Source organism: Rhincodon typus, chromosome 32 (genome assembly GCF_021869965.1).
Source record: "Rhincodon typus isolate 14 chromosome 32, sRhiTyp1.1, whole genome shotgun sequence".
NCBI lineage: Eukaryota > Metazoa > Chordata > Chondrichthyes > Orectolobiformes > Rhincodontidae > Rhincodon > Rhincodon typus.
In genome coordinates, this window is record NC_063363.1 from 14747093 (window position 1) to 14774046 (window position 26954).

General features: G+C 38.9%; 1 protein-coding gene across 2 annotated transcripts in view; it reads left to right on the forward strand.

The window, feature by feature from the left end:
- Positions 1-26954, forward strand: part of snx19b (sorting nexin 19b) — a 164515-nt gene that overhangs the window by 34557 nt on the left and 103004 nt on the right. Inside the window, exons 8-9 of one of the 2 annotated variants that reach the window (XM_048615694.1) lie at positions 1305-1434; positions 10722-10790. In XM_048615694.1, the coding sequence (XP_048471651.1) occupies positions 1305-1434; positions 10722-10731 (140 nt within the window). In that variant the 3' untranslated portion in view covers positions 10732-10790. Of the gene's footprint in view, positions 1-1304; positions 1435-10721; positions 10791-26954 lie in introns of those variants that run through there. The other variant, XM_020527299.2, reaches the window with a different exon arrangement.

Below are 26954 nucleotides of genomic sequence, written 5' to 3' on the forward strand. Positions count from 1 at the left end.
CGACTGGGAGGTGCAGTTGTTTATTGCGAACCGAGCGTAGGTGTTCTTGCAAAGCAGTCCCTGAGTCTCCACTTGGTTTCCCCGATGTAGAGGAAGCCACACCGGGTACAGCGGATGCAGTATACCACATTGGCAGATGTGCAGGTGAACATCTGCTTGATGTGGAAAGTCTTCTTGGGGCCTGGGATGGGGGTGAGGGAGGAGGTATGGGGGCGGGTGTAGCACTTCCTGCGGTTGCAGGGAAAAGTGCCGGATGTGGTGGAGCCGGAGGGGAGTGTGGAGCGGACAAAGGAGTCACGGAGAGAGTGCTCCCTCCGGAAAGCAGATAAGGGTGGGGAGGGAAAGATGTCTTTGGTGGTGGGGTTGGATTGCAGATGGCGGAAGTGTCAGAGGATGATGCGTTGGATCTGGAGGTTGGTGGAGTGGTACGTGAGGACGAGGGGGATTCTTTTTTGGTTCTTATTGCGTGGACGGGGTGTGAGGGACGAGTTGCGGGAGATGTGGTTGAGGGCGTTCTCGACCACTGAGGGGGGGAAGTAATTGTGAGCTGGGTTTGTGTCAAAATCAAAAGTTAGGCTAGGCGTGTCACCAGCTTCCTTAGTTTCGTCTTCTACAACATTGCCTGTTATTCTCCCCTTTTGGCTTTATCTTGTAGAAATCATCATGTGCTCCTCTTGCAGTTTCTGTTTTCTCATAAGCCTGACACACTGATCTCCTGAACTTTACCTGATACAAACATCGTAGCCTATAGCCTAACCCATGTTAGTCATCTGATCTATCTTTCTGATTCTCCCGGTCTCATTTGAGAATACCCTGCCAGCTGTGCACCTCAACTTATCAGCTGTTGTGCCCTTTTTCTCAATTGTTCAGTATTGTCATGTTCTCCTTTAATGTTCAGCAATCCTATAATAGTTAATTGTTTCGTAATATATTTGGCCACCTCCCCAATGCCTGCTTAGTACCTAATTTGCCCTTTGTGAAATACCATTTTAACAAATAATTCTTGCAAGATAGACAGCAACTGCAAAGCCAGAATTTGTTGCAGATCTTAAATGCTTTAAAAGTCTTGAAGCTTATCACTCGTGAGCTGTTTTCTCAAATGCAGCCATGTTCCTTATTGTACATACCGTCCTTAATAGTAAATAAACTGCAAAAACAATACATTTTCCTTTTAGTCAGAGGATGTGAAATATAAAGCTGATTTGGTTCTCATTTTCCCTGATTTTGAACCCTTATTTCAGGTGCTCTTTATTTGTGGTAACCATAAAATGTTCATTTGCTTTCCTTTCCTTTTGAAACAAAAGGTTCTGAAACAGCTTTGGCAGATGTAGCACTGGATCTCCTCTGTTTACTGATGAAAGATCACTGGAGCTGGCTCTGCACTGAGAACATGCAAAAAGTAATCAGGCTGTTGTGTGGGACCTTGATAGAAAGGTGGGTGAGTTGTTGCACACCAAACAAACATTATTTTTGAAAGCTAAAATTTTGTTCAGTGTGTCATTCTCGAGTTAGAACTCTCAAATTGTAATCTGTTGCCTGATACTAAACTGAATGAGTTAATATCTCAGTAACTTGCAGGTAAGATGCATTAGAGCGTTACGTATTTAGCGTATACATAGATGAATGAAATCAAATGGTGATTTTTCTTTGTAAAAATGGTTCTTAAACTGAACTGGCATGAAAGTGACGCGATGGAGAAGCAAACTGCTTAGAGAAAGCTCGTGTAATTCCCCTATAAATACCAGTTTTCTCAAATCTATCACTATGGCTTATGCGTAAATCGAATGTTGTTTTTAATTTAAATAATGAGTTTAAGACACAAGTTTAAACATTTAGAGCGGAGGCATTATTTCTCCTGAGTGGAGAATTATATTGTAGCATCTACAATTAACAAATGAGAAATTGCAGTGCCTAATGATAAATTGGTTAATAATATGTCAAATGTAACTAAGAAAACTGATATTTTACTGCTGAAGTTGAAAAATGGTGCGACTATACTGGAAGAACTTGGCCAGGAGTGTGTTTAGTTCCAATACAAAAGTCTCTAGCACTACAGCCAGAGTGTGTTGAAGAACATAGCCTTCACAGTATTCAGTGTTGGTAGAATTTGAATACAGCTCAAGCTGGGATTTGGAATGAGTTTTTCTATTCTATGTACTATACAGAAACGTATTGAACAGTTGAAATGTTCCATAAGCCTTTCGTATAACACATTCAGTGAATGATCTTGATTCAGGATACAAAGCAAGTCATTTTCATACATCTGGTATAAATCCTTTCCAATTATCATTATTTCCTTATTCAGTTGCTAATAGTATGATGAACCTGCTTTGTAAGTTTTTTTTTTGTGTGTGCTTAGCAGCCAGAAATCCCTGAAACTTCAAAATGTTACTGAGTAGTTGCATTTAATTCTGCCCAGTAATGAAGGAGGGGCTTATTGAAAGTTTTTTAATTGTTCGTACGAACAATCCAGGGACCACTGAAGAGAAGTTTAAAGGCTGTAGGAAGTTAGTAAGGTGTTGGAGTTAGGGTTCAAAAGACATCCTGGGGAGCTGAGAAAGTGGGAAGATCATTGGTACTGTCTAAGGGGAATGCTACGAGGACAAGGAAGAAGCCCATGAGTGTTAATATTTACAGCTGAGAGAATGGGGGATGAAAAACTCACAAGCAGCATTTGTTTGTTGCAACTGAGCAAGATTGGAGCATGGGGAAAAACCCAGAATTGGCGCAGTGAAGCTAGCTGATGGTGAAGAGTTAACATTATGCCTGTTAATGAGTACTGGAGTTCAGGTTTGCCGTCCAGAGGAACTTAGACCCAGGAAAGAATCAACCAGAATGGGAGCAGTTGTCGAGGTAGAATGGAGTAGCTTTTGAGAGGGAGATTCAAGATTCAGCAAATGTTAAGATTTGTGATTCCTTGTGAAGTTTAATGAGATTTGATGACACGTCTCATCATTAACATAGCCTGGAAGAACTGTTTGGATCGGTCTTGATTACATTTGCTATTTTGTATAAACTGTGGGGTTTTCAATCTCTTTATTCTTTAGGAAGTCTCCAGGATCTCTCAAATGGTTACTGGTCCCTCACCAGATCATGACATAATTTAGTGATCTGGTCTGGGTTCGTAACGATAATCTCTGGGTTCATTAGTTCAAAACTGTAAAATTTAATTTTTGTTGAATGTTTATTTTCCCTGACTGCAGTTTTCAAAGCTAAATATTTGCTTGTAACTTGTTTCAGCAATCAGTATTTCAAAAGATAATTTCAACGGTGTTAATTCAGATGCATAGTTACAATGTATCAGTTTGTCATCTTCCTTCCAGTTTACTTGCAGATAGTTTTACGTGTTTTTTATGTTGGAAATTTTAGATTGTTCAGGTACTTTTGAGGCTGTTTCAGTATGTCCTAGTCTTAGAGAAGAGGAAAAGCTGTTGAGACATGAATAACTTACCCCATTTAGTATTTAATTGCCAACCTTGTAATTGCATTCCAGTACATTTTTGCCATTCTGTCCATTAGCATGCTTCACGTTTATTTTAAAGAAGACTAGGCTAATGTTGCTGCCATGTTGGAAAGTCTTGAACTGATACCATTAATATAGAAACTGTGTCAGTTGCTCTAAGCATACGAATTTCCCCAAGCTCCTTTTGGGATGACTTCATGATATTTAATATTCTGCAGCAGTTTAAGTCCAGCGATGACTAGCTATTCAAACCTCACTTATCCATCATTAGGAGCCAGGTGTCATAGTTAATTGAGATGATAACCTTATTCACTGGCTGTTGCTGACTATAAATCAAACCTAAGGAATGAAAATGAAGGGCTACTTAAGCTGACAGCTGAGGGAGTATTAATTTTGGGCTGCTAAGGAGAAAACCATTCTAAATTCAGCCCCTGATTCGGGACTTTAAACATCTACTCCTTTTTCTGAAGAACGGTACCATACGGCAGTTTTTTTTTTCTCAAGGCTGTACTGCAAAAGCAAACTGAAGAAGACAACAAAAAAGAAGGAAGACATCTTTATCCTTTTAGCATTACAGTGGTTGTTTTGGAACATTAAAGTGGAATTTAATCCACGATGTCACGGTAGCCAGGGTGGTGGCCAGGGCCTGACGATGTCAACTAGACTCATTTATTGAATCAGTTGACCTAACCCAATTCAATGGGAGTGGTACAGCTTTCCATGACCCCTAAAGGCTGCCAAGCAAACCCTGTTGAATTTTTCAGCATTGTCCTGGGGTGTATTGTGTTATGTCTCACAACTAATATGCAGTATATCTTTAACAGATGTCTTCATGATATTATCACTGTAACATAGCACATGACTTGAGGGTTAAGTCTCAGTCACCATCTTACTGGGCTGTCTTGGAGCATGACACACTGATGGAAGCATGCTGTGTGTAGCCGAATAGCTTAATATTAGACCAGAAGTTGAAGCGCTTGTGACTATAATTTACGCATATGCCTGGGGTTGTAATAAAGATCCGTTGAACCTTTCAGTACTACGTTGTCCACATCTAATTTTTATGTTACTGGAGCTTTTATGCAATATAAATATTGCTTCATCAGATACTAATGCCTTGCTGGAGGCAAAAGCCTATATCATGGTGGTAGATCAGCATTCCTTTTCGTCAGCCATTTATTTCAGGAGATTGGAGTGAAAGCAGTCCTCCTGCCCTTGCTTCCCCACCTCTTGCAATATGCATTCCAACCTCGGTAACCTTTGGCCCACTGACCCTTGTGATCCTGGCCATCTGGTGAATGCATTGGTAGTAGCAACCACAGCTCCTATTAATGTGCGGAGGATCTGAATGCTCTCTGTGGGTGGGGGTGAGCATTGTTGTGACTGAATGACCATTGCCTTGGGTGATAGAAGAGTGAATGTTACCAGGATGGAAGGCAATCAAATATCCTCTGAGAGAGCAGGTGAATGTTGTGAGGGAGCTGACAGTGTTTCTGGGGATGCTGAAGTGCTTTGACATGCCACCTGATTTATTTAAAGTTACACGCTAAGTAAATCCATGCATAAACCAGACTAAATGTAAAGCCATCAACGTAAACTGCCAGACCTTCCATGGCTCTGGCCAGCTGTTCCCACTGTTATTGGAGTACCGTCATGGAGCAAGTAGTAGAATAAATCAGAAATCTAAGCTTCCTATAAAGTACTATAGCTGTTTACACATTAGAAGATTTACAGGGTCGCTATCCATATCAGCAGTGTAAGTTGATTCTGAGGCCTCTCCACATGTTGGAAGATGTGGGAAAATATTCTTTCCATCGTTGAATGATAACATTTAAATATCAAGAGTCATATCTCACTTTTTATTTCTCTAAGCAAATAGTTTTAAAGCAGTTTAGTTACTTTCATTTCTGAAGAAGGGTCCCGACCCGAAACGTCAGCTTTCCTGCTCCTCTGATGATGCCTGGCCTGCTGTGTTCCTCCAGCTCCACAATGTGTTATCTCTGACTGCAGAATCTGCAGTTCTTACTATCTCTTAGTTACTTATATGCTGGTTGGATATCAGACGGAAATGCCTGGAGAAGATCATGGAGTTGGAACTTAGGGGAGGGGTAGAAAGTTGGATTAGAATTGGACAGCCAAGAGAAAATGCTGGTCTTGTTAGGATATTGCATGTGAGCAGAAACCGCTTTCCGGTTACAACAGCGCAATGAGAATACCTCTTAGGCTTTGACTTCAGTTTTTGAGAAAGTCTGGCTGGCAGAGGAGGCAACTGGAAGGATTTAAGACAAAAAGAACACTTAACACAAAGGGTGGAATGTTAGAGGACCCTGAACCACATAAACTATAGTGAGAAATCTGGTAGAATCGGGTGAGATGTTCACCGAATCAGTTGTTGAAGTTGTGAGCAGCTACACAAGCCAATGAAATTCTGGATGTTGAGAGGAAATTCTTGCTAGGCGGTGGTAGGCTACTGATTTATAGGAGTTATTGCTTTTTATCAGCCTTATTAACTGCACATTTCACCTCAATAATATACATCTTCCTATTCTACCACTGATCATGAGAGAACCAAGTGCTAAGAATTCCTGACATGGAAGTCAGAGCTGTACCTGGCAACTGCAGCTTGCCTTTTGCTTCTCCAGGCTGCCATCTTGAATCCCTGACTGCAACATCCTCGGGTGTGCTCTAGATGTCTTGATCATGTTCTGCCCATGGATGCTGGCATCTGACACCTGTCAGCTTCTTGGAACCCACATGTCAACTTTCTGATCCACCTGCTGGATGCATCTGCACTCGAAGTGACCCTTCTTTGGAACTATTTCATTGAAGTCTGCATCCCATAGTCAGTCATTTTACCTCTTCCTCATGTTAAGAGGCCTCTCTGTAGAAGAAGGGAGAAATATAGAAAATAGGAGCAGGAGTATGCCATTCAGACCATCGAACTTGCTTTACCATTCAATATGATCATGGTTGCTCATTCAACTCAGTACTCTGTTCCTGCTTTCTCTCCATACCCTTTATCCTTTTAATCCTAAGAAATATATTTGGCTCCATCTTGAAAACATTCAATGTTTTGGTCTCCACTGCCTTCTGTGTTGGAGAATTCCACAGAGTTAGGATGTACCTTTGATGGCAACACCTTGCTAAATGGCATGCAAAGAGTTGATGTTGCATTTCGAATATGATTTCAGTGAGTGAATGGTTATCTGAAGAAGCAATGTATCTGTAAGGATAAGTTGGCCACAAATTCTCAGCTAGAACCAGGCCTCCAGCTTCCTTGATTTTTGTTTCATATTGTCCATGCTCTGAATTTCTTAGGCTATCTCTTTAAACAGACTCACAGGATTATTTTTGAGAGATCTCCTTCTCTATCTCTTATTGTAATCTCCAACAAGAACAGTACAAGATGTAGCATCAATAACATTGACAAGAAACTCTTCAGTTTTAGCTGTTTTTGTTTTGTTGATAAGCCAACATCAATCTGTGGATCATTGTGTATATGATAGCTAAAACAAATTTATAAATTATTTGAGAGAAGCAGGTAGGACAGTGCTTCATAATGTGAAGAAAACCAAAAGAGATCTGTGGGAAAGTTTCTTTGCTGAATAATAAAATGCAATAATCTTTCCAAGTTACTGTTAGGATATGGCTGCTGTGTAGATATGGATCATATCACTCACAACTGAAACAATGAAAAATGTTGAGAACACTAAATGTTTTTGTGGCATTCCGGCCCCACTCTTGGAACAGTGTTGCTGGTATTTATACAATTGGTTATCTTCTCCAAAATCTCTTGTCAAACTTTTATTGTGAAACCATCCCTACAGAAGTGAACATCCCTTCTCAAAAACCTTACATTTATTGCTTTTCATGTCACTGGATGTCTCTAAAATCCTTTAAAGACAATTACTACTTCAGTGCAGAAAAATGAATTTGGTCAAGCAAAGCTTCAGAAGTCCTGCCACAGAAGTGAAATGCACCCACTACTTTGACTGTGGAAGTTTTCTGAGAGCCTCTGAAAGTTCCTTCCTTTTGCTGAAAAGAATTCTCAAGATACTGCTGACCTTTAAATCCTGAGTAGTAAACTGTTTCCTATTCATGGATATAGACGCTACCAGCATTAGGCCTAATTTTTAAAGTTATGGAATGTGGGCACTGTTGGCTGGGCCATTATTGCCCATTCCTAATTGACCTGGAGAAGGTGGTGGTGAGCTGTCTTTTTGAATCCCTGCACTCCTTGGTGTGTAGGTATCCCCATAGTGCTGTAAGGAATGGAATTCTGGGGATTTGACTCAGCAACAGTGAAGAAACATGATATAGTTTCAGGTCAAAATGTGCATGTCTTGGAGCAGAACTTGCAGGTGGTGGTGTTCCTGTGAATCTTCTGCCTTTGTCCTTGGTGGTTGAAGTAATGGATTTGGAAGGTACTGCCAAAGGAGCCTTGGTGAAATACTGCTGTGCGTCTTGTAGATGGAAAAGAGGTGAGTTACTTACCATATAATTCCTAGCTGCTGACCTAATCTTTTAGCCATAGTATTGTATGTGAATGGTACGTAAATTGTACGTGACTGGAAACATCAACCATGGTGTTATAATAGGGAATTCCGTAATGATAATGGTATTGAACGTCAAAGAGAGAGAGTTAAATTCTTTCTTGTTTGAAATGATCGTTGCCTGGCACTTGAGTGGCATGCATGTTACTTGCCACTTATTAACTCAAACCTGGATGTTAATTGAAGAAGTGTAATAGAATCCCTACAGTGTAGAAGCAGGTCTTTTGGCCCATCGAGTCCACACCAACCTCTGAAGAGCATTCCACCCATACCCACACCCCTACCCCTGGCCCTGTAACCCTGCATTTTTCCCGTTACTAATCCACCTAGCCTGCACATCTTTGGACTCTGTGGGAGGAAACTGAAGCACCCGGAGAAAACTCACGCAGAATGGAGAGAATGTGCATACTCCACACAGATAGTTAACCAAGGGTGGAATTGAACCTGGGTCCCCGGTGCTGTGAGGCTGCAGTGCTAACCATTGTCGTCACTGATCTATCATGGTCCATGCCATCGATGGACCCGAAAAGTTAACTCTGATTTCTCTTGACAGATGCTACCAGACTTGTTGAGATTTTTGAGCAGATTCTGTTTTTGTTTCAGATTTCCAGCATCTGTAGTTCTTTCAGATTTTTTTATTGTCTGGTTTATAAGTCAGGAGGTATCTGGCACTGGCAGAGCTAAAATTGAACTTCAATGAGAAGAATCTTACTGAGGGAACACCTACTTGACAGCGACATTTGATCACTTTGATGGTCGACTGTCGACTGACAGGGTGATGCTTGGTTGGCTTGGACTTGTTATACTTCCTGTGAACAGGACATACCTGGCAGTTTTCCACATTACTGGGAAGATGTCAGTGTTGTAGATCTGCTACAACAGCTGGCTAGAGGCATGGCTAGATTTGGAGCATGTGTCTTCAGTACTATTGCTAGAATGGTGTCAGGGCCCATATCCTTTGCAGTATCTAGTGCTTTCAGCTGTTTCTTGATATCATGTTGAGTGAATTGAATTGGCTGAAGATTTACATCTGTGATGCTAAGGATCTCAGGAGGTGATTGAGATGGATCATCCACTTGGCATTTCTGGCTGCATATGGATACAACTACTTCAGTTTTAACCTTTTACACTGATGTGCTGGTCTTTCCCATTGTTGAGGACGGGTATATTTGTGGAATCTCTTTCTCCTGTTAGTTATTTAATTGTCCACCACCATCAATGACCCAGATTGCTTGTGCAAGCGCTGTGCCCTTTTGGTGCATGTTGCTTCTGCTGTTTGTAGCTTCACCAAGATGTGATCTCATTTATGGGTATGCAAGTGTTACTCTTGGCATGACACCATGCACGTTTCATAAAATCTGAAAGGACTGCGGATGCAGTAAATCAGGAACAAAAACAGAAGTTGCTGGTAAAGCTCAGCAGGTCTGGCAGCATCTGTGAAGAGTTCTGAGTAAGCGTCACTGGATCCAAAACGTTGAGTTTGATTTTTTTCTTCACAGATGCTGCCAGACCAGCTGAGCTTTTCCAGTAACTTTGTTCATTCACTGTTCATACCCCAGCTGATGGTAATAGTAAAATAGATCAGTATCTGTAATGAGATTACAGATTGGGTTTCAGTACAATTCTGTTATTGCTATTGGCCCACAGTGCCTCTTGGTGCGCAGTCTTGAGTTGCTGGATCTGTTTAAAATACCCTCCAATGGCCAGTTCAGTGCGTGTGGTTTTGGGGGGTCAGTCCTAAGATCTGACACTAAAATTGGTCTTGCAGTGCCTTTACCTTGGAACCTGAAAACTAACCATAGGAATTGAATTTAAAGCAAAAAGAGAACAGATCTGGCCTTTCATGTGGTGTCTTGAATTACAGCTTTGAGAGAAAGTCGACTATTTGATTTCTGAGAAGCAGTTTTATTTCCAATCTCAATTATAGTCTAAGTAACGCATGACCTTTTACCCTTGGTTCCTAAATTGGAAGCTCCAGACGGATAGGATGCTTTAATTATTCCTTACAAAACAATTTAAAGTCTCCTTAATAAAGTAAACAGTGATACCATTGCCTTTGTAAAAGCAATTAGACTTGAAACTGACATGACCAATAAACTGAGTAGCCCACCTTGCTGGGAATCTTTTCCTGACTTTTTGAGAAGCTGACTCTTTATTAAACATCTCCATTGCTGGCTCAGATGAATCAGAGTGAAATATAAATTCATGTTCATGTGGATTGGCATGTGGCTGTTCACAGTTTGTATTACATTATTGTTACATTGAGAAGACCCATATCGAAGTGAGAACTTTCAAAAAAGTTATATAATTATTAGTTTTGTTTGTATGGGGTCGATTAGTTAATCATCAATGAAAAAAATGAGAGAACTATGTAAAATCCAGTACATGCTGTTCTTGTTTGGAATAAATCCAGTACCATGGAATGTAAAAATATCAATTGTACGCTGGCTTCAGCTTTCCATGGATGGAAATTGTATGAGGGTCAGGAAGAAACAAAAATTCAAGATTTTTGTAGCCACAATTTTGAAAATGTATTTGAAGTTTCAACTTTGCGCTACAGTGGTTTTTAGGTATACTACAGTTTAAAAAATAAAAGTTTTTTTTTAAAGATTAAAAAGAAGACCTATCTAGCATATCCCAGAAGGTTGTGGAAAGTTAGGGAGGAAATTGTGGGGCCTCTTGCATAATATTTGTATCATTTACAGCCACGGGTGAGGTGCCGGAGGACAAGAGGATGGCTAATGTTGTGCCTTTGTTTAAGAAGAAATGTAAGGCGAAGTCTGGGAACTAAAGATCTGAGAGTCAGACTTCAGTGGTGGGTAAGTTGTTGGAAGTGATTCTGAAAGATTGCATTTGGAGAGGCAAGGAATGATTAGGGATAGTCAGCATGGTTTTGTATGAGAGAAATAGTGTATCGTAAAATTGAGTTTTATTTTGAGGAAGTAACAAAGAAGACTGCTGAGGAGACGTCATTTACCTAGACTTTAATAAAGCCTTTGACAAGTTTCCACATGGTAGATTAACTAATAAAGTTAGATCACATGGGATTCTGGGTGAGCTTGCCAATTGGATACAAAATTGACTTAACGACAGGAGAAAGAGTGGTGGTGGAGGGTTGTTTTTCAACCTGGAGGCCTGTGACCAGCAGTGTTCCACAGGGATTGGTGATGGGTTCACTGTTGTTTATCATTTATATAAATAATTTAGATGAGAATGTAGAAGGCATGGTTAGTAAGTTGCAGATGACACCAAAATTGGTGGTGTAGAGGACAGTGAAGAAGGTTATCTAAGGTTACAAAGAGATCTTGGTTAGTTCGGTCAATGGACTGAGTAACAGATGAGACTTAATTTGGATAAATGCAAAGTGTTGCATTTTGTTAAAACAAACAAGGGCAGGACTCTTACAATTGAAAGTAGGGCCTTGGGTAGTGTTGTCGAACAGAGAGACCTCAAGGATTCAGGTTGCTTACTAGTACGAGAAATTTGAAAAATTTATGAAGAAGTTCATATAATATCAACTGACGTCCTTCACCAAGGCTTCTGATAAATGATTTTCTGGCAATTTCTTATATTTCAGCACTGGTGGCCTCCTGTCTTTTCTGTCTCCCCTGATGATCACTTCAACTATTGGCACCCTTGAGCCACTTGGATAAAGAGCTGAATTGCATTTTTAGTTGTTAACAAACCTTTTTCCTTGAAGATACAATATAAGTTTGTAATAGGCCTTGCACTTTTTATAAAATAATAGAAAAGGCTTTAAATTTAGTATTCTTAAGAATACAGCTTATACCCCAAAATGATGTTTTGGAAGGATTACATGTTGAAGGCATTGCTGCCAGTTTTGGAGATGGTTGTTGAGCATCTGAACCATTGACACTGGTGTCTTGAAACTAAGAATAAGTAGAGTTGAACTCTGTCAAATAAAAATTTGCCTAAGAATATATAGAGGAAAGGTAAAGAATGTGTGGTATTCTGAATAGATATATCACACCAAAAGTCAGTAAAAATAATTTAAGATGCAAGGATTACAGATGCAACTCAATTCTAATTGTAGGAGCTCCAGTTAAGCAAAGACAGATTAGGATAAAACAATTATTTATGGTAACGAGGAGAAATTTGTGTTCCAGGTCAGTCTCTACTGTCAGGAGGGAATGTACTCAACAAGAAAAGATGCAATGACAGATCTAGTTCTGGGTACTTAAAAATCAGTAAGGAACTTAATGTAGGAGATATTTCATCGATAGAGATTGTAACCATATTGTGTTCACATTGAAATTGATAAAGAAATATAAGGAGTCATACAGAGATGAAGTATTTTACCAAGAAATCGTTGTATTTCAGTGGTATGAAAGAGCACTTGTTCTCGACTAATTAACTGGAAGAATGCCAACTCAAATATTAGATCAACAGTAGCTGATGTTCAGATGTAAGGTGGACAAGGTACATGCTAGATACATTTTTATTCTGAATAGGGTGTTTGAATTTTGTGTGTTGTGGCTCACATTTCTCTATAATCACTCACTTTGACATGAGGACTTGGATCCTGGTTGTAAACGTTTGGAGATTTTGAGTGCATAACTAAGTTTGATATCCAGCTGAGAAAAAATTGTGAAAAGAGCTTTTGTTTCTGATGCCATTTAAAGGTTATACTTCAAATGAATCTGACAGCCATAATCACTTCATAGTGGAGAGAAGCCTACAGCACATGATGTTTCGTGATTAATGGATCCTGTTTGGAACATTTACAAACACCTGGAGAAGGAAGTATGATGTAGTAATAGAGAGGAATCTCTTCAAAATTTGAGCTCAAGTTGCATTAATATTGTGAAAGAATCATATATTATCATTTAAATCATGCAAAAATTGGAAAAGCTTAGCTGTCATAACTGAATCTGGGAATGTTTACTGCTGTTATTTGATTTAAAAAAAGTACAACATTCATTTTTAATTTTTCTTCCTACAAATGTATCAAATCAACAAATATAAAAAGAGCAGAAATCTTCACTAAAGTTCTGCATTGCTTTTCTGTACAAATGCTTTGAAATATTTGGTGTGTGAATTTACATAAATGATGTGGACTGAAAAAGGGAGCTGTGATGAGAAACTGATAGTTGGGGTGTAATTTCATACTAATCCTTTTTCTGCTTGAAATTATTTCTGGCTGCTAAAGCTAGTATTTTTGTAATAAATATAGCCATAATTGGCCATAGGGATAAATATCCTTTTGTGTTATGGCATATATAATGCAGCAGTATGACGTACCATTACCTGTTATGCAAACTCCATTTTAATTCATTCCACATTTTGTTTTGCATTAGCAAGCTAGAATTGTATGAAGAGAAACAAGCTACGTCAAGGATATAATTTTTTAATGAAAGCATGCATTCTTTCCCCAAATGGATAAAGCAAAATCAAACACCTTGTTAAGGTGATTAATCACTGTGTTATATAATGTTGTAAAGAATAGTACTGTAATATGGGTGTTTTAGATGCCAGTAAAAAGTTACTATATACTTGATAAAAGAGTGAAAAAAGAAACTAAACCAGTCAGGAATATAAAAAAAAAGGTTTGTTAAAGCTTGTATAAATTTCTATAAAGCAAGCAAAAACAAACAGCATCTCAAGTAAAGGTTGATCCCTTAGCATAGAGACAGGAGAAATGATCATGGGAAATGGGGAAAAAGTTGAGACATTGAATAAATATATTGTCAGAAACAAAAGCAGAAATTGCTGGAAAAGCTTAGCAGGTCTGGCAGCATTTGTAGAGAGAAGTCAGAATTAACATTTTGGTTCCAGTGACCCTTGCTCAGACATATTTATGTCTGTTTTCACTGTAAAAGATGCAAGTTACATATCAGAAACAGAGGGTGGCCTAGTGAGGAAATTAAGATGATCAATATTATTAGAGAAAATGTACTTGAGAAACTCAAAGAACTAAAAGCCAACAAGTTTCCAGGACACAATGGCCTATATCCCATACTTCTGAAAGAGACAACTGCAGGCAAAATGGATGTGCTGGCTATGATTTTCCAAAATTTTCTAGATCCTGGATTGGTTCCAGCAGATTTCAAATTGTTCTGTTTGAACCTATTGCTAGATGTACTCTCTCTAGACTCTATTTCAAAGCTATGTTGATTGAAGAAAGAAGGGAGGCAGAAGACAAACTATAGGCCAGTTTGCCTGACCTCAGTCATTGCTTAGATTTTAGAATCTGTTATTAAGGATGAGATTGCAGAGTACTTGGAGGTTCATGATAAAATAGGGTGGTGTCAACATGGTTTAGTCAAGGAGAGATCATGCCTGACAAATCTGTTAGAATTCTTTGAGGAGGTAATCAGCAGGTTAGACAAGGAGAGCCAATGGACATGTTCGATTTGAATTTCTAAAGGCCTTTGATAACGTACTGCACAGGAGGCTGCTAATTAAAAACCCATGGTATTGGGGGAAAAAGTACTGGCATGGATAGAGGATTGGCTGACTGGTAGAAGGCAGAGAATTGGATAAAAGGGTCTTTTTTAGGATGGCAGCCAGTGGCTAATGCACTTCCGATCTGGACAAAAGAACTGAGGGCATTGTTGCTAAGTTTGCAGATGACACAAAGATAGATGGAAGACCAGGTAGTGTTGAGGAAGCAGGGTGGCTGCAGAAGGACTTGGACAGGCAAGGAGGGTGGACAAAGAAGTGACAGCTAGAATACAATGTGGGAAAATGTGATGTTATGCACTTTGGTAGGAAGAAAAGAGATGTAGACTATTTTGTAAATGGGGAAAGGCTTCCGGAATCTGAAGTGCAAAGGGACTTGGGAGTCCTGGTTCACACTTCTCTTAAGGTTAACACGCAAGTTCAGTTGTCAGTTAGGAAGGCAAATACGTTAGCATTCATTTCAAAATGGCTAGAATACAAGAGCAGAGATGTGCTGCTGGGGCTCTATAAGGCTCTGGTGAGACCGCATTTGGAATATCGTGAGAAGTTTTGGGCCCCATATCTAGGGAAGGATGTGCTGGCATTGCACAGGGTCCAGGGGAAGTTTATTAGAATAGTTCTAGGGATGAAGGTCTTATTACATGAAGGGTGGTTGAGGACTCTAAGTCTGTACTCATTGAAATTTAGAAGGATGAGGGGGGATCTGATTGAAACTTACAGAATACTGAGAAGCCTAGATACATTGGACATGGAGAAGATGTTTCCACTAGTAGGTGAGACCAGGACCAGAGGGCACAGCCTCAGAGTGATGGGACGACCCTCTAGATCCTAGATGAGGAGGAATTTCTTCAGCACAAAGGTAGTTAATCTGTGGAACTGATTGCCACGGAAAGCTATGGAGACCAAGTCATTAAGTGTATTTAAGTTGGAGATAGGTTTCTCTATCCTATTCACCTGCCTTCTCCTGTAACCCTTGATCCCCATACCAATAAGGACTTATCAGCCATGATCAAATGGCAGAGCAGACTCCATGGGCTGAATGGCCTAATTCTGCTCCTATATCTTTTGGTCATATGGAATAGACACAAGCGGTTGTTTGGAGTGTTGTCTCAAACTCTTATCAATCACCAATGCTGGAGTGATGGGGCACTTTTAGGGTCACACAAAAAGAGTCCCTTTTTCTGTCACAGCTCCAGCATAGTTTAAAATTTGCAGGCTGTTGCTATTCTTAGCGAGTTTGTACCTTGACCAAATTTCCCATTCTGCCTTCGAGTTCTCAAACACATAGTACCGTTCTTCAGTCACTTCTCCTTTGATGTTCCGTACCAGCACCATGCAACAAACTCAGTCCATAAGACTGTTCCACAAGAAACTTGCATTTAATAATGTGAAAGAAAAGAACAGACACACAATTCAATGTATGAATACAAGACAAAAGTAAATAATGCATTGGCTTACAAATAGAGCCAGTAAATGTAGTAAATTTCCAAAAGATGTTTGAGGGGGCAACAAAACCTTAACGTGCAAGATAAGGGCTCATGGAGTTCGGGTGATATATTAACATGAATAGAGGACAAGGTATTGGACAGGAAGTAACGTAGGGATAAATGGGATATTTTCAAGTTGGCAGGCTGTGACTTGAAAATGGCCATGTAGATTTAAGAAACTAACTTCTGGAAAGGCGAGACCATAAATGAGCAGATGACTTTACTCAGCTAAACAACTGGAGAGATGTTCTTTGCGATCCTTGCAGCCCAGAGAGAAGTCTTGTTTTGGGACATAGAGATAAGCCAGTTTAAAAGCATTCGGTAAACCCCAAAGGTTGTAAAACCCATTTACTTCATCAAAGAAGAAATTATAAATGATGGATAATTAACCAAAAAGTCAGTTTGAGGACATTACTGTGGGAAGAAACTGGAGCACTCGGAAAAATGCCCATGCAAACTCCACACAGACACTTGCTGGAGGGTGGAATTGAACCTTGGTCCCTGACGCTGAGAGGCAGCAGCTCTAACCACTGTGCCACCCCGTAGTGACACATAGATTAAATTGGGCTGCATTATGCAGTGTGTAATGGCAGAAATCCAAAAAGGTGCTGCTTGAATTGCACCCCTGCACCATCAGCTTTGTAAAAATGTTATCCTGCTGCCTGCTTAACTATCCAATGCACTGACTGACATCAAGATTATTTATGGTGATGATTAGAGTTTTTAAAATTATGAAGTTGTTTGGCAGGGTATATATACATACTTGCTGGGAGTTCAAAATTAGGGATCATAAGATATAAACATGATACAAAGTCTGTTAACTTCAATGAAGTACTTGGAGAACTTGTTTACAAAGAGTGGCTTGAGGATGGAGACATGTTGCACTCATGTCTGCAAAGAGAAAGAAAGCTGGATTTGCATTTATATAGCACCTTTCATAATGATAGCTCATCTCAAAATTCTTTGCAGCCAGTTAAGTACTTTGAAATGTAGTACTGTGGTAATGAAAAAATGTGGCAGCCAGCAAAAAGCAATAGTAATGTGATAACAATTAAATAATCTATCTTGGTGTTTTAGATTGAGAGATAAATATTAGTCAGGACATTGGTGATAACTGTCTTGCTCTTCTTCAAAACGGAGGTTCTTTAGGCCCACAAGAAAGGGCAGCTGGGTTTTTAGCTTAAAGTCTCATCCGATAGACCACGTCTTTAACAATACAGCATCCATTCAGAACTGCTTTAGAATTTCAGTATTAATTTTTGAGCTCCAAACATCTCCATAAAAATGAGGCCTGCTCTGTAATGTCCTCGTGTGGAGTTTGCATGTTTTCACTGTGTCTGCGTGGGTTTCCTCTGGGTGCTCTGATTTCCTTCCACAGTCCAGAGGTGTGCAGGTTAGGTAGATTGGCCGTGCTAAATAGTGTCCAGGATGGGTTAGCCTTGGGAAATGCGGGGCTATGGGGATATGATAGGGGTGGGTCTGGGTGGGATGCTTCTCAGAGGGTTAGTGTGACTCGATAGGCCGAATGGTTGCAGGGATTGTATGATTCTATGAGCAGTGCATGGATGATTTAATTATTATTGGTAGATAGGTTTCTGAGCGCACTTTGCACAATCAATAGAATTTGTGTGCAATGACGTAGAACAATGACGAATTTAGATATCTTGGAGATTTAAAACCAGTTTTCTCAGCAATAAAAATTGCCTGGCACTTGTGTCTAATTAGTTAACTGAGTTCTAGAAGGTTTAATTTTCATTTTTTGGATGTCCAGGCTTCAAATACTAACAGTATAAAATTTATCTTTCTAGTTATTAATGATCCATCTAAAGTGTAGAAACTTGAAATTTCTTCATTCCGTTTGCCTCCCATCCAGATGACGTTTTCGTATCCTGTGACTACATTTATGAAGTCCAAGATCCTACATGCAGTTTTAGCTGATTTTTTTTTTAAACTTCCCTGCCAACTTCAATGTGCACATGCATTTCTATGTTTCTCTGTTCCTATTCATTAGAAAGCTATCCTTCGCATTGTCTCTCCCCGTTCTTCCTAACAAAACATGTCACTTTACATTTCATCTGCTGTGTGTCCATTCATTCCACCTGCTTGTCTATGTCTCCTTGAAGTCTATCTATTTATAATGCTCCCTAATTTTATGCCATCTCCTAATTTTGTAATTGTATCCTATACTCCCAAATCCAGGTGATTAGAGAATATCAAGAAAAGCAGTTCAAGTACTAATCCTGTGTAGCCCCACAGTAGATATTCCTCTAGGCTAAAAGCAACTGCTTCCTGTCACTTAGCTGAATTTGTATCCATGGTGCTGCTTTCCTTTTTAACTTGCATGCTTTGGCTTTGCTGGCTAGCCTATTTTAATCCCATCCAAATTATAATCCAATTTCAAGAGTTTACTGGAACAATGTTAGAAAATTGGATCTTTTTAGAATATGCCCCTGGTTTTCCTTTAGTTTCAGTGAGATCAGTCTATTTGTAGTTATCAAGTATCTGATGGTACAATTGGCTGACATACTCTCCTTGTTATCTAAGATCTACGACTGATGGAATGAAAATTCATTTTCCTGGGGCCAAATGTAAAAAGAGCTTCCGGGGATAAATATCTAAAAACAATACAATTGACCACCTTGTGCTTACTGCCATACTGGCTTCCAAACAATAGAAATGTGTTTAATTTCCCAGCCAAAAAAAGCCTTTGAGATGTATGAAAATTCACTATAAAATATATTTTTTGAAAAACTAATGCCCTTTTAGTGGTTTGGATTCCAGTGAGTAAGAACCATACATTTTGTTACATTAGGTGTTGGAAAAAGATGCATGGTTTGGGCACCTGGTGATTGGTAGTGAAAGTAAGCTGTGAAAACATGGTATTTTAAGTGCAGGAACTTTGAAGCATATGGTACCAATACAAGATTCTGTGCAGGCTATGCAGCTTTGGCACCACAAGAATGTTTGTTGAATGGGCACCTAAAGAAATATTATTTAAGATTAGACAATAATAAAAAACAAGTTTTTTGATGAGCTAGGATCCTTGGTAAGTTGGATACAAAGTGTGCTTTGTCATAGAAGGCAGTTGTCGTAGGGTCTTTTTCTGACTGGAGGTGGTGTTCTGGGACCTCTTGTTTGTAATATATATGATTTGGATGAAAATTTAGCAGGTCTGATTTGTAATTTGCAGATGATACAAAAATTGGAGGAGTTCTGGATAGATTGGTTTATCGTCACATGTAGAAAAGTACATAGAAAAGCTTTGTTTATGAGCAGTACAGGCAGATCATAGTAAGCAAGATCATAGAGTGAAAAAAAAAACTTAGAGGCATGCAGATTATGTTGCACAGGGTGTGCACTAGGTGAGATCAACATAAGCAAGATCAGCATTATTTGAACTTAGACAGTCCATTCATCAGTCTAATAATGGCAGGGAAGAAGCTTTTCCTGAACTGCTGGTGCATGTGTTCAAGCATCTGTATCTTCTGCCTGATGGAAGAGGGGTGTGATGGGTCTTTGATTATGTTGGCAGCCTTTCTGTGGCAATGAGCTGTGTAAATGGAGTCCTTGGATGGAAGGTTGGTTTCCGTGTTGGTCTGGGCTGTCCACACAACCTTCCGTAGGTTCTTGTGGTCCTGGGTAGAGCAGTTGCCACACCAAGCTGTTTTGCATCTGGACAGCATGCTTTCAATGGTCCATCTGTAAAAGTTGTTAAGGGTCCTCATGGACATGCCAAATTTCTTGAGCAGATAGTGAGAATGGTTGGCAAAGGATACAGCTGGATATAGATCAGTTGGAAAGTTGGGTGGAAAAATGGCAAATGGAGTTTAATCTGATCAAATGTGATGTGATGCATTTTCGGAGGTCAAATGCAAGACCAGTGTCTAGAGTAAATGGCAGAACCCTCAGGAGCATTGATCTCGGGATGTAAGACCATAGCTCCAAGAAAGTGGTAATACAAGTGGATAAGGTGGTAAAGAATGTGTATGGCATGCTTACCTCCATTGGTCAGGGCATTGAGTATAAAAGTTGCCAAGTCATGTCACAACTGTATAAGACTTTAGTTATGCTACATTTGGATTATCGTGTGCAGTTTTGGTTGCCAACTGTTGGAAGGATGCAGAGACTTTGGAGAGGGTGCAAAAGAGGTTTACAGGATATTGCCTGGATTGGAATGTATTCGCTATAAGCAGAGGTTGGACAAACTTGGATGCTAGAGCATCGGAGGCTGAGAGGTGACCCGATAGAAGTACATAAAATTATGAGAGATATGGATAGGGCAGCTGGTCAGAATAATTTCCTTAGGGTTGAAATGTCAACTACTCAGGAGCATAGATTTAAGGTGAGAGAGGAAAGGTTAGAGGAGTTGTGCAAGACAAGTTTTTCTCAGAGAGTGGTAGGTACCTGGAACACACTGTGAGTGCAAGTGGGAGAAGTAGGTACAATAGCAGTGTTTAAGTGGCCTTTAAACAGACTCCTGAACAGGTAGGAAAACGAGGATGTGAGCCATGTGTAGGCAGATGGGATTAGTTTACAATAGTGTCATGGTTGTCACAGACATTGTAGGCTGAAAGACCTATTTCTGTGCTGTACTGTTCTATATTTTACATTTGACAGCAGCAAGTATTTTTAAATAATCTTTGCCACCTGAATATTAATCCAAAAGAGCAGATTGACCATCATTGCTATCTGATTTCTGTTGTACTGAAATCACTGAGTCGATGGTCGATTCTCCCAGTTTGCTGTCCAGATAGTCAAAGCCGAAATCTACACCCAAACATTTTCAGGTTTACGTGGTTACACATCTGTCAGAATAGCTATTACATTGTGATTTAAAGACCAAAATCTTTGAAAACTGTGATGCTGGAACATTTTGGATAGGAACCCATACTCTCTAGTATTGTTTCTAATACACCGTTGGTGAAACCTTATGATATTGATCACTGACAAATATAAACAAATTCTTAATGATCTAACCTTTGCAAAATGCCTTTCTTGTTCATTTTCTTTCATGTAATTACCAATAAAATAGCCTTTCTCTGTATCTTGGTGACTTTTGAATCTGTTGCATGGAGCAGAAGCATTGTCGTTTTAACCATTTTGAAGTTAATGACATGTCTGTACAAAAAAAAAGTCAAGTATGACATGTAATTTTTTGGAAAAGTATGCCATTACGTGATGAAAAGCATGCAGCAGTACATCATCATATCATCTGCAGCCCTTTTAAAAGCTTACAAAGGGATTTCCAGAAAGACATTTCTTTCAGCTGCATGTATTCAGAAATCCTCAATCATGACTTGTACGTCACACATAAAGGTTATTAAAGGCAATTGAAACAGAATTTCTTCAGTATAACCTCACTTTGAAATAAGCAAGTCTCTTGCATCTGAAAGGTTTTCTAATTTTTGAAAAGGTAGAGATTAGTTTTGAGAGATTTTAATTGCAGGCTGATTGGTCTGATGGTCCTTTGCCTGAAGAAGGTACTCATATTTACTCCATGATAGTGAAAATTAACTTGTGCCGTTACCTCTGATGGTTGCAATATATTATGTGCTTGCATCATGTTGCTCTTATGCTCCTGAGTTACCCCTTTATATTTTGAATGATGTCCTTGTTTCATTATACTTTTTAAAACCGGAGACTATTTAGTTTCAGAAACCTAGTCAAAATTCCCACAATGAATCTTGTAACTAAAATTCTTAAGGGATATCCAGTATCTATATTTTTGGAAGCAGTTTTTTTTTGAAGGACAGAGCCTATTTTCTGGACCATTTTCTTCAAATTTATACAAAAAAACAAAGTTTTCATTTAAACTTTTATCAGCTAAATTAACTAACTTGGTTATGTCTTGTTGCTGTTGCTTTTCTTAACTGCGCCCAGTAAAGCTTTAATAGGGTCTAATGTGCAATTCTGAGAATTAACTGGGCAGCATTTCAAAATATTTATGCTTTGGAGAAAATTTTATAATGATTCCAATGGTTACTTATTAACCAATGAGGCTTCAAATATTGTGTTTGGTTGTTTTGAGATTTTTTGTAATAACAAAATTAAGTTAAGCTGTTTCTTATGTTTCAACAGTATTAAACATTCTAACATCCAGCATTAATTGTAACCTCAGTAATATTGTTCCTGTTTAGCCTTGGTTACAATGCCTAATATTAATTTTTATATATAGGTTTTAGAAGTTCAAAAATTACCTTAATAAGAGGTGGCATGGTGGCTCAGTGGTTAGCACTGCTGCCTCACAGCGCCAGGAACCCGGGTTCGATTCCACCCTCAGGTGACTGTCTGTGTGGTGTTTGCACATTCTCCTCGTGTCTGCGTGAGTTTCCTCCAGGTGCTCCGGTTTCCTCCCACAGTCCAAAGATGTGCAGGCTAGGTGGATTGGCTGTGCTAAATTGCTTATTGTGTTCAGGGATGTGTAGATTAGGTGGGTTATGGGGGAGTGGGTCTGGGTGGGATGCTCTGAGAGTCAGTGTGGACTTGTTGGACTGAAGAGCCTGTTTCCATACTGTTGGGATTCTGTGATCTTGCATTGAAATTGCATTGTTCAGTGACTTATATTCAGACAAATATTTGTGGAATCACACTATTTCTGGTGTATTAATATGTAGTTTAAATGAGGAAACATTGGTGAAAAAGGAATTTGTCTTTGAATGTGTATCATTTAAATGTAGGTAACACAATTTTTAATGCAAGGCAATTGTAAATTTTCGGAACTACAATTACATCATTGGCCATCCAAACACTGACTAGCCAACTGCGACAGTGCTCCGGTGAAGTTCAGCGCAAGCTGGAAGAACAACACCTCATTTTCCTCTTGGATACTCTGCAGCCACCTGAACTCAGTATTGAGTTCAATAATTTTAGGGCCTGACCACTTTTTTACCATATCCTTAGCCCAAACCCCACACACCAGACCTTGCCATCACATGGTTTGTTACCACAAACAACCATTACCAATCTCTAATGGTCCCCATTAGCAGCTATTCATTTTGCCAGGCTGACCTATACCCATTCTTTTGTTTGCCCATCTGTGTCTCTCTCTCGCTGGGCTTCATCTCCGCCATGGTGTACTCTCCCCACACCCCCTCCCTAACTAATCTTCATATATACCAACTTTTTCCGAGCTACAGTCAGTTCTAAAAAGGGTCACTGGACCCAAAACATTAACTCTGGGCCTTTCTCTCCATAGATGATGCCAGTTCAGCTGAGTTTTTCTAGCAATTTCTGATTTTGTTGGTGACTAGCCAAAATATCTGCATGCTATGCTAAATTTGGCTAATTTTGTACAGAATAAATGTGTCTTGAAACTAGCTTACAAGTTTGCGTTTGACTTCAAGTGTGTTGCTGGTTGTGTGCTGATTTTCTGTTCTCCTTTCTTCCTCTTGGGCCATTTCCAGTGCACCAATTGATGGGAGGTGGGGGTGGTGGAATGCAGATGGATACAGATATGAGAGTCTTTGTTTGTTCCACAGCCTGATCAGATCTCATTGTAGATTTTTACTGGATTGTTTAGCCCATATAAATATCCTGCATTTATACTTGCGCACTTCATCATGATTGCAATTATAAAGTACTTTACTGTTGAATTGTAGTCACAGTTGGAATATTTATTTGTAGCCAGTTTGTGAACAACAAACTCTCATCAATAACACTATGATACTACCAGGTAATCTGTTTTTAGTGATGTTATTGATATATAACAATCAACTATGATACTTTTTTTTCTGTTCTTTGAAATAATGCCATGGGATCTTTTACACCCACCTGTGAGAATAGAAGTGGCCCTGGCTTAATGGCTCATCCAAAATTCAACACCTGTGACAGTGCAGTACTCCCTCATAATTATATTGGATGCCTGGATTAGCCTGGATTTTTTTACTCGACTCTCTGAAACCACAATCGCTGGTTGAGACGCAAGAAGGCTAGCACTTATTAGTAGATTCCTACTTTGCACTGGCAGTTGACATTCAAAAGTACTTTTTATGAAGGCAGTAGATGGCTGCAATGGGGAAATGGGAAAAAATCACTTTTGGAATAGGTAATTGGCTTGAAGGACTGTTTTTGGAAAAGCGTAGAGAAACATTCTCAATTAGATAAGGTAAGACTGCTTTACTAATAGGCCATCTGACCCTGTCCATTGCATTCTTTGACTTTGTCCAACTGGTATAGTCTTAAGAAAGGTTCTGCAATTGTTAGCTGCCTCAGTAGTAGTAAATTATGTGAAACAGCGGGCTAAATATCTAAACTTGTATCCTGTAGCATTTTTTGCAGCACATTTCCACATTTCCAGCAGCTCAGGAGCCACCTTGCTCAAACACTGACATTAATGTGTGCTTGGTCTGTAGAGAACACAGCTGTGGATCAGAATGCATCTGCATAACCCAAGTTGTTTTTGTTTTACTATTTTTGTTTTTATATTTAGCCACCCGTGGCTACATGTAGTGTCAATTAATGCAAAGGCTGCAGGTAATTTTTTCCAGCAGTACAATTGCTGTGTTATTTCCAAGAACTGCTGGACATTATATATTGAAATGGGCAAGTAGAATTGCGTTAAAACAAAAAGACTTGCTTTAAAGACACATCCTCTTTTTCATATCTATGTTTTAATAATGTCAGAATTGGCACCAACTTGTTATCCCACAGTAGTGCATTATGTGACATTATGTTGTCACTACACAAGGATGCATGAGGTTGTTGGAAGCATCTACTTTCCATGTCATTTTAGTTAACTTATGTTTAGTATTTTCACCCATGCCATTTTAGTTTTTGAAAGAAGGATACAATCACTTTAAATTGATATGTGACATAGGAGAGCATCACAAAGAAAGAAAAATATCATGGCTTCAAATGATACTTGACACTGTGCAAATTATTATTTGTTTGTGCATTGATGGTAAACAATGCTTGGTTCCTGTGGTTGCATCATTTTATTTCAAGTAAAATCCTGTTTTACTGTATAATTTGTTACTGTGTGGTAACATAATCTTGATTATATTATGATTCTGTTGCATGATTCATATATAATGTTTTATGCAAACATAACTCATGGCATTTCCACAGTTCACAGCAACTAATTTTTTTTTAGTAAAGTTACTACTAATTTTAGTAGTTGTGAGTTAGGCAAGAATTTTTAAAAATGTTTTGTTATTTAAATCATCAGATGTACGTCACCTCGAATGCATTGTCATTTATAACAGACACAGGATTTCTAGGAAACATTTGTTGCAATCTCTACTATTGCTCTTCTGTAAAGTAGTAACTTGGCCTACTACTGCTTCATGATCAGCATGTCAAACCACCAAGCATTCTTTTACCACCTTCCAATCTATGATTACAGTTTTGATGCTTGACTGTCTAACCAAAACCAAGAACCAGAAAGTCTCCAACCAAAGATTGATAACATATCCTGTTTGGCTCATATCAGAAAGTTTGCACAGTTGTCTCTAGTTGTGTGTTCCTTTTCAGCAGCTACTTTTGTTCTCTAGCACACAATCTTGTTGTCTTGTTCAATAATGAGTTGAGCTTTGATTGGCACATCCAATCTGTCACCTCCTGTTTAATCTCTGTGATGTACCTCAAATTCTCCCACCCTTGTTCAAACTGCCCCTGAACCTATCATCTATAGTGCTGTCACCTCCAGACTAATATTACATTAATCTCTTTCCTAGAGACACACGCCAAATCATCCACAATTTGACTGTCTGTATTCTGTACCTCAGCATATCCAGCTCAACCACCATAATCTGCTTCTACCGAGATAATGACTGAAAATCATTGACATTGTCTACAAATCACTCTGTGGCCTCACTCTGCTGTTGCATTCTCCGGTGTCTTTGAGCTCACAGTCACCATTGGACTTCAATTTCTGCATTCTCCATCTTTTCAATCTGCTGTTAATGTCAGAGCTTTCACCTATCTCTGGAGCTCCCTCCCAGAATAATTTTACCTTGTTTCATCACTCTTAGCTTTCAAAAGGCTTCTTCTGCAAGCCCGTGTCTTTTGACCTATCTTTAGTTGTTTCTATTAAACACTTTTAAGGTAAGTGCCTTGGAATGTTTAGCCTTGTAAAAGGCACTAGTGACACCACCAAACAGTAAAATCAATTGAAGTGTTTGGCACAGTATTAATTTGATGTAGATTTTGGTAAATTTTTAACAACTAATCTTTGTTTTTCAAACATTTCACAGATATAATTGGTTATCAGTCTCTCTAAAGCTTAATAATTCTGTAAGTAACATAGACATCCTCAGTGACTAAGTTGGATCTTTGAATGTGTTGGAGCAAGCAATAGAGTTAATTTAGTACATGATGCAGACAAAATTCAGTTCAAGGTGAGATTAAATGTAAGAAACTAACATTGATTTAACATTGGATCAGCTGCTTCTTTTTGTGGCAATTGCTCTGGAATAGAAGTGACATCCTTATGTGACTTGCTAAAAGGTAAATTAATCGTCTGGAGTAGATTATAACTCTTGTCATCTTGTTGATGCAGTCAGTTCATTTAAGACTATGTTGGAGTAACGTACCATTTTAGAACTCAGCAAATTGTTCATGTAGCAAAAACTTTCCATTTTTGGAAATTACGCTTGGAAGAATTTTATCCCCAATTCTTTTTATCACAAGTATTATTAAAGTGGAATGGAGATTTAAAATAGCCCAGAATTTACTTGACGCATTGAAGATGCTTGACAGTATCTGTAGTGGTGTAACATTGGGCATTTGCCAGATAGATTTACCAAGGCAAGATTAGGTATTCAGTTCGGAAAACAATTTTTGTGTGATTATCTTGACAATTAATGACAACACTTTGTGATTCTGAGTGGGAGTACAAACTGTAAAATGGTATGAGATAAATTCTACTTTTAACTAGATTGATTTATCAGAATTGCATCAAGTGTGTTTCATTTTGCTGGTGCTCAATCTTCACCCAGATTTATGTCATTCTCGGATTTATTTATTTTTTTTATTGGCATTGCAAACTGAATAACTTCTGTAACACACATGGTGAAAATTAAAGACAAC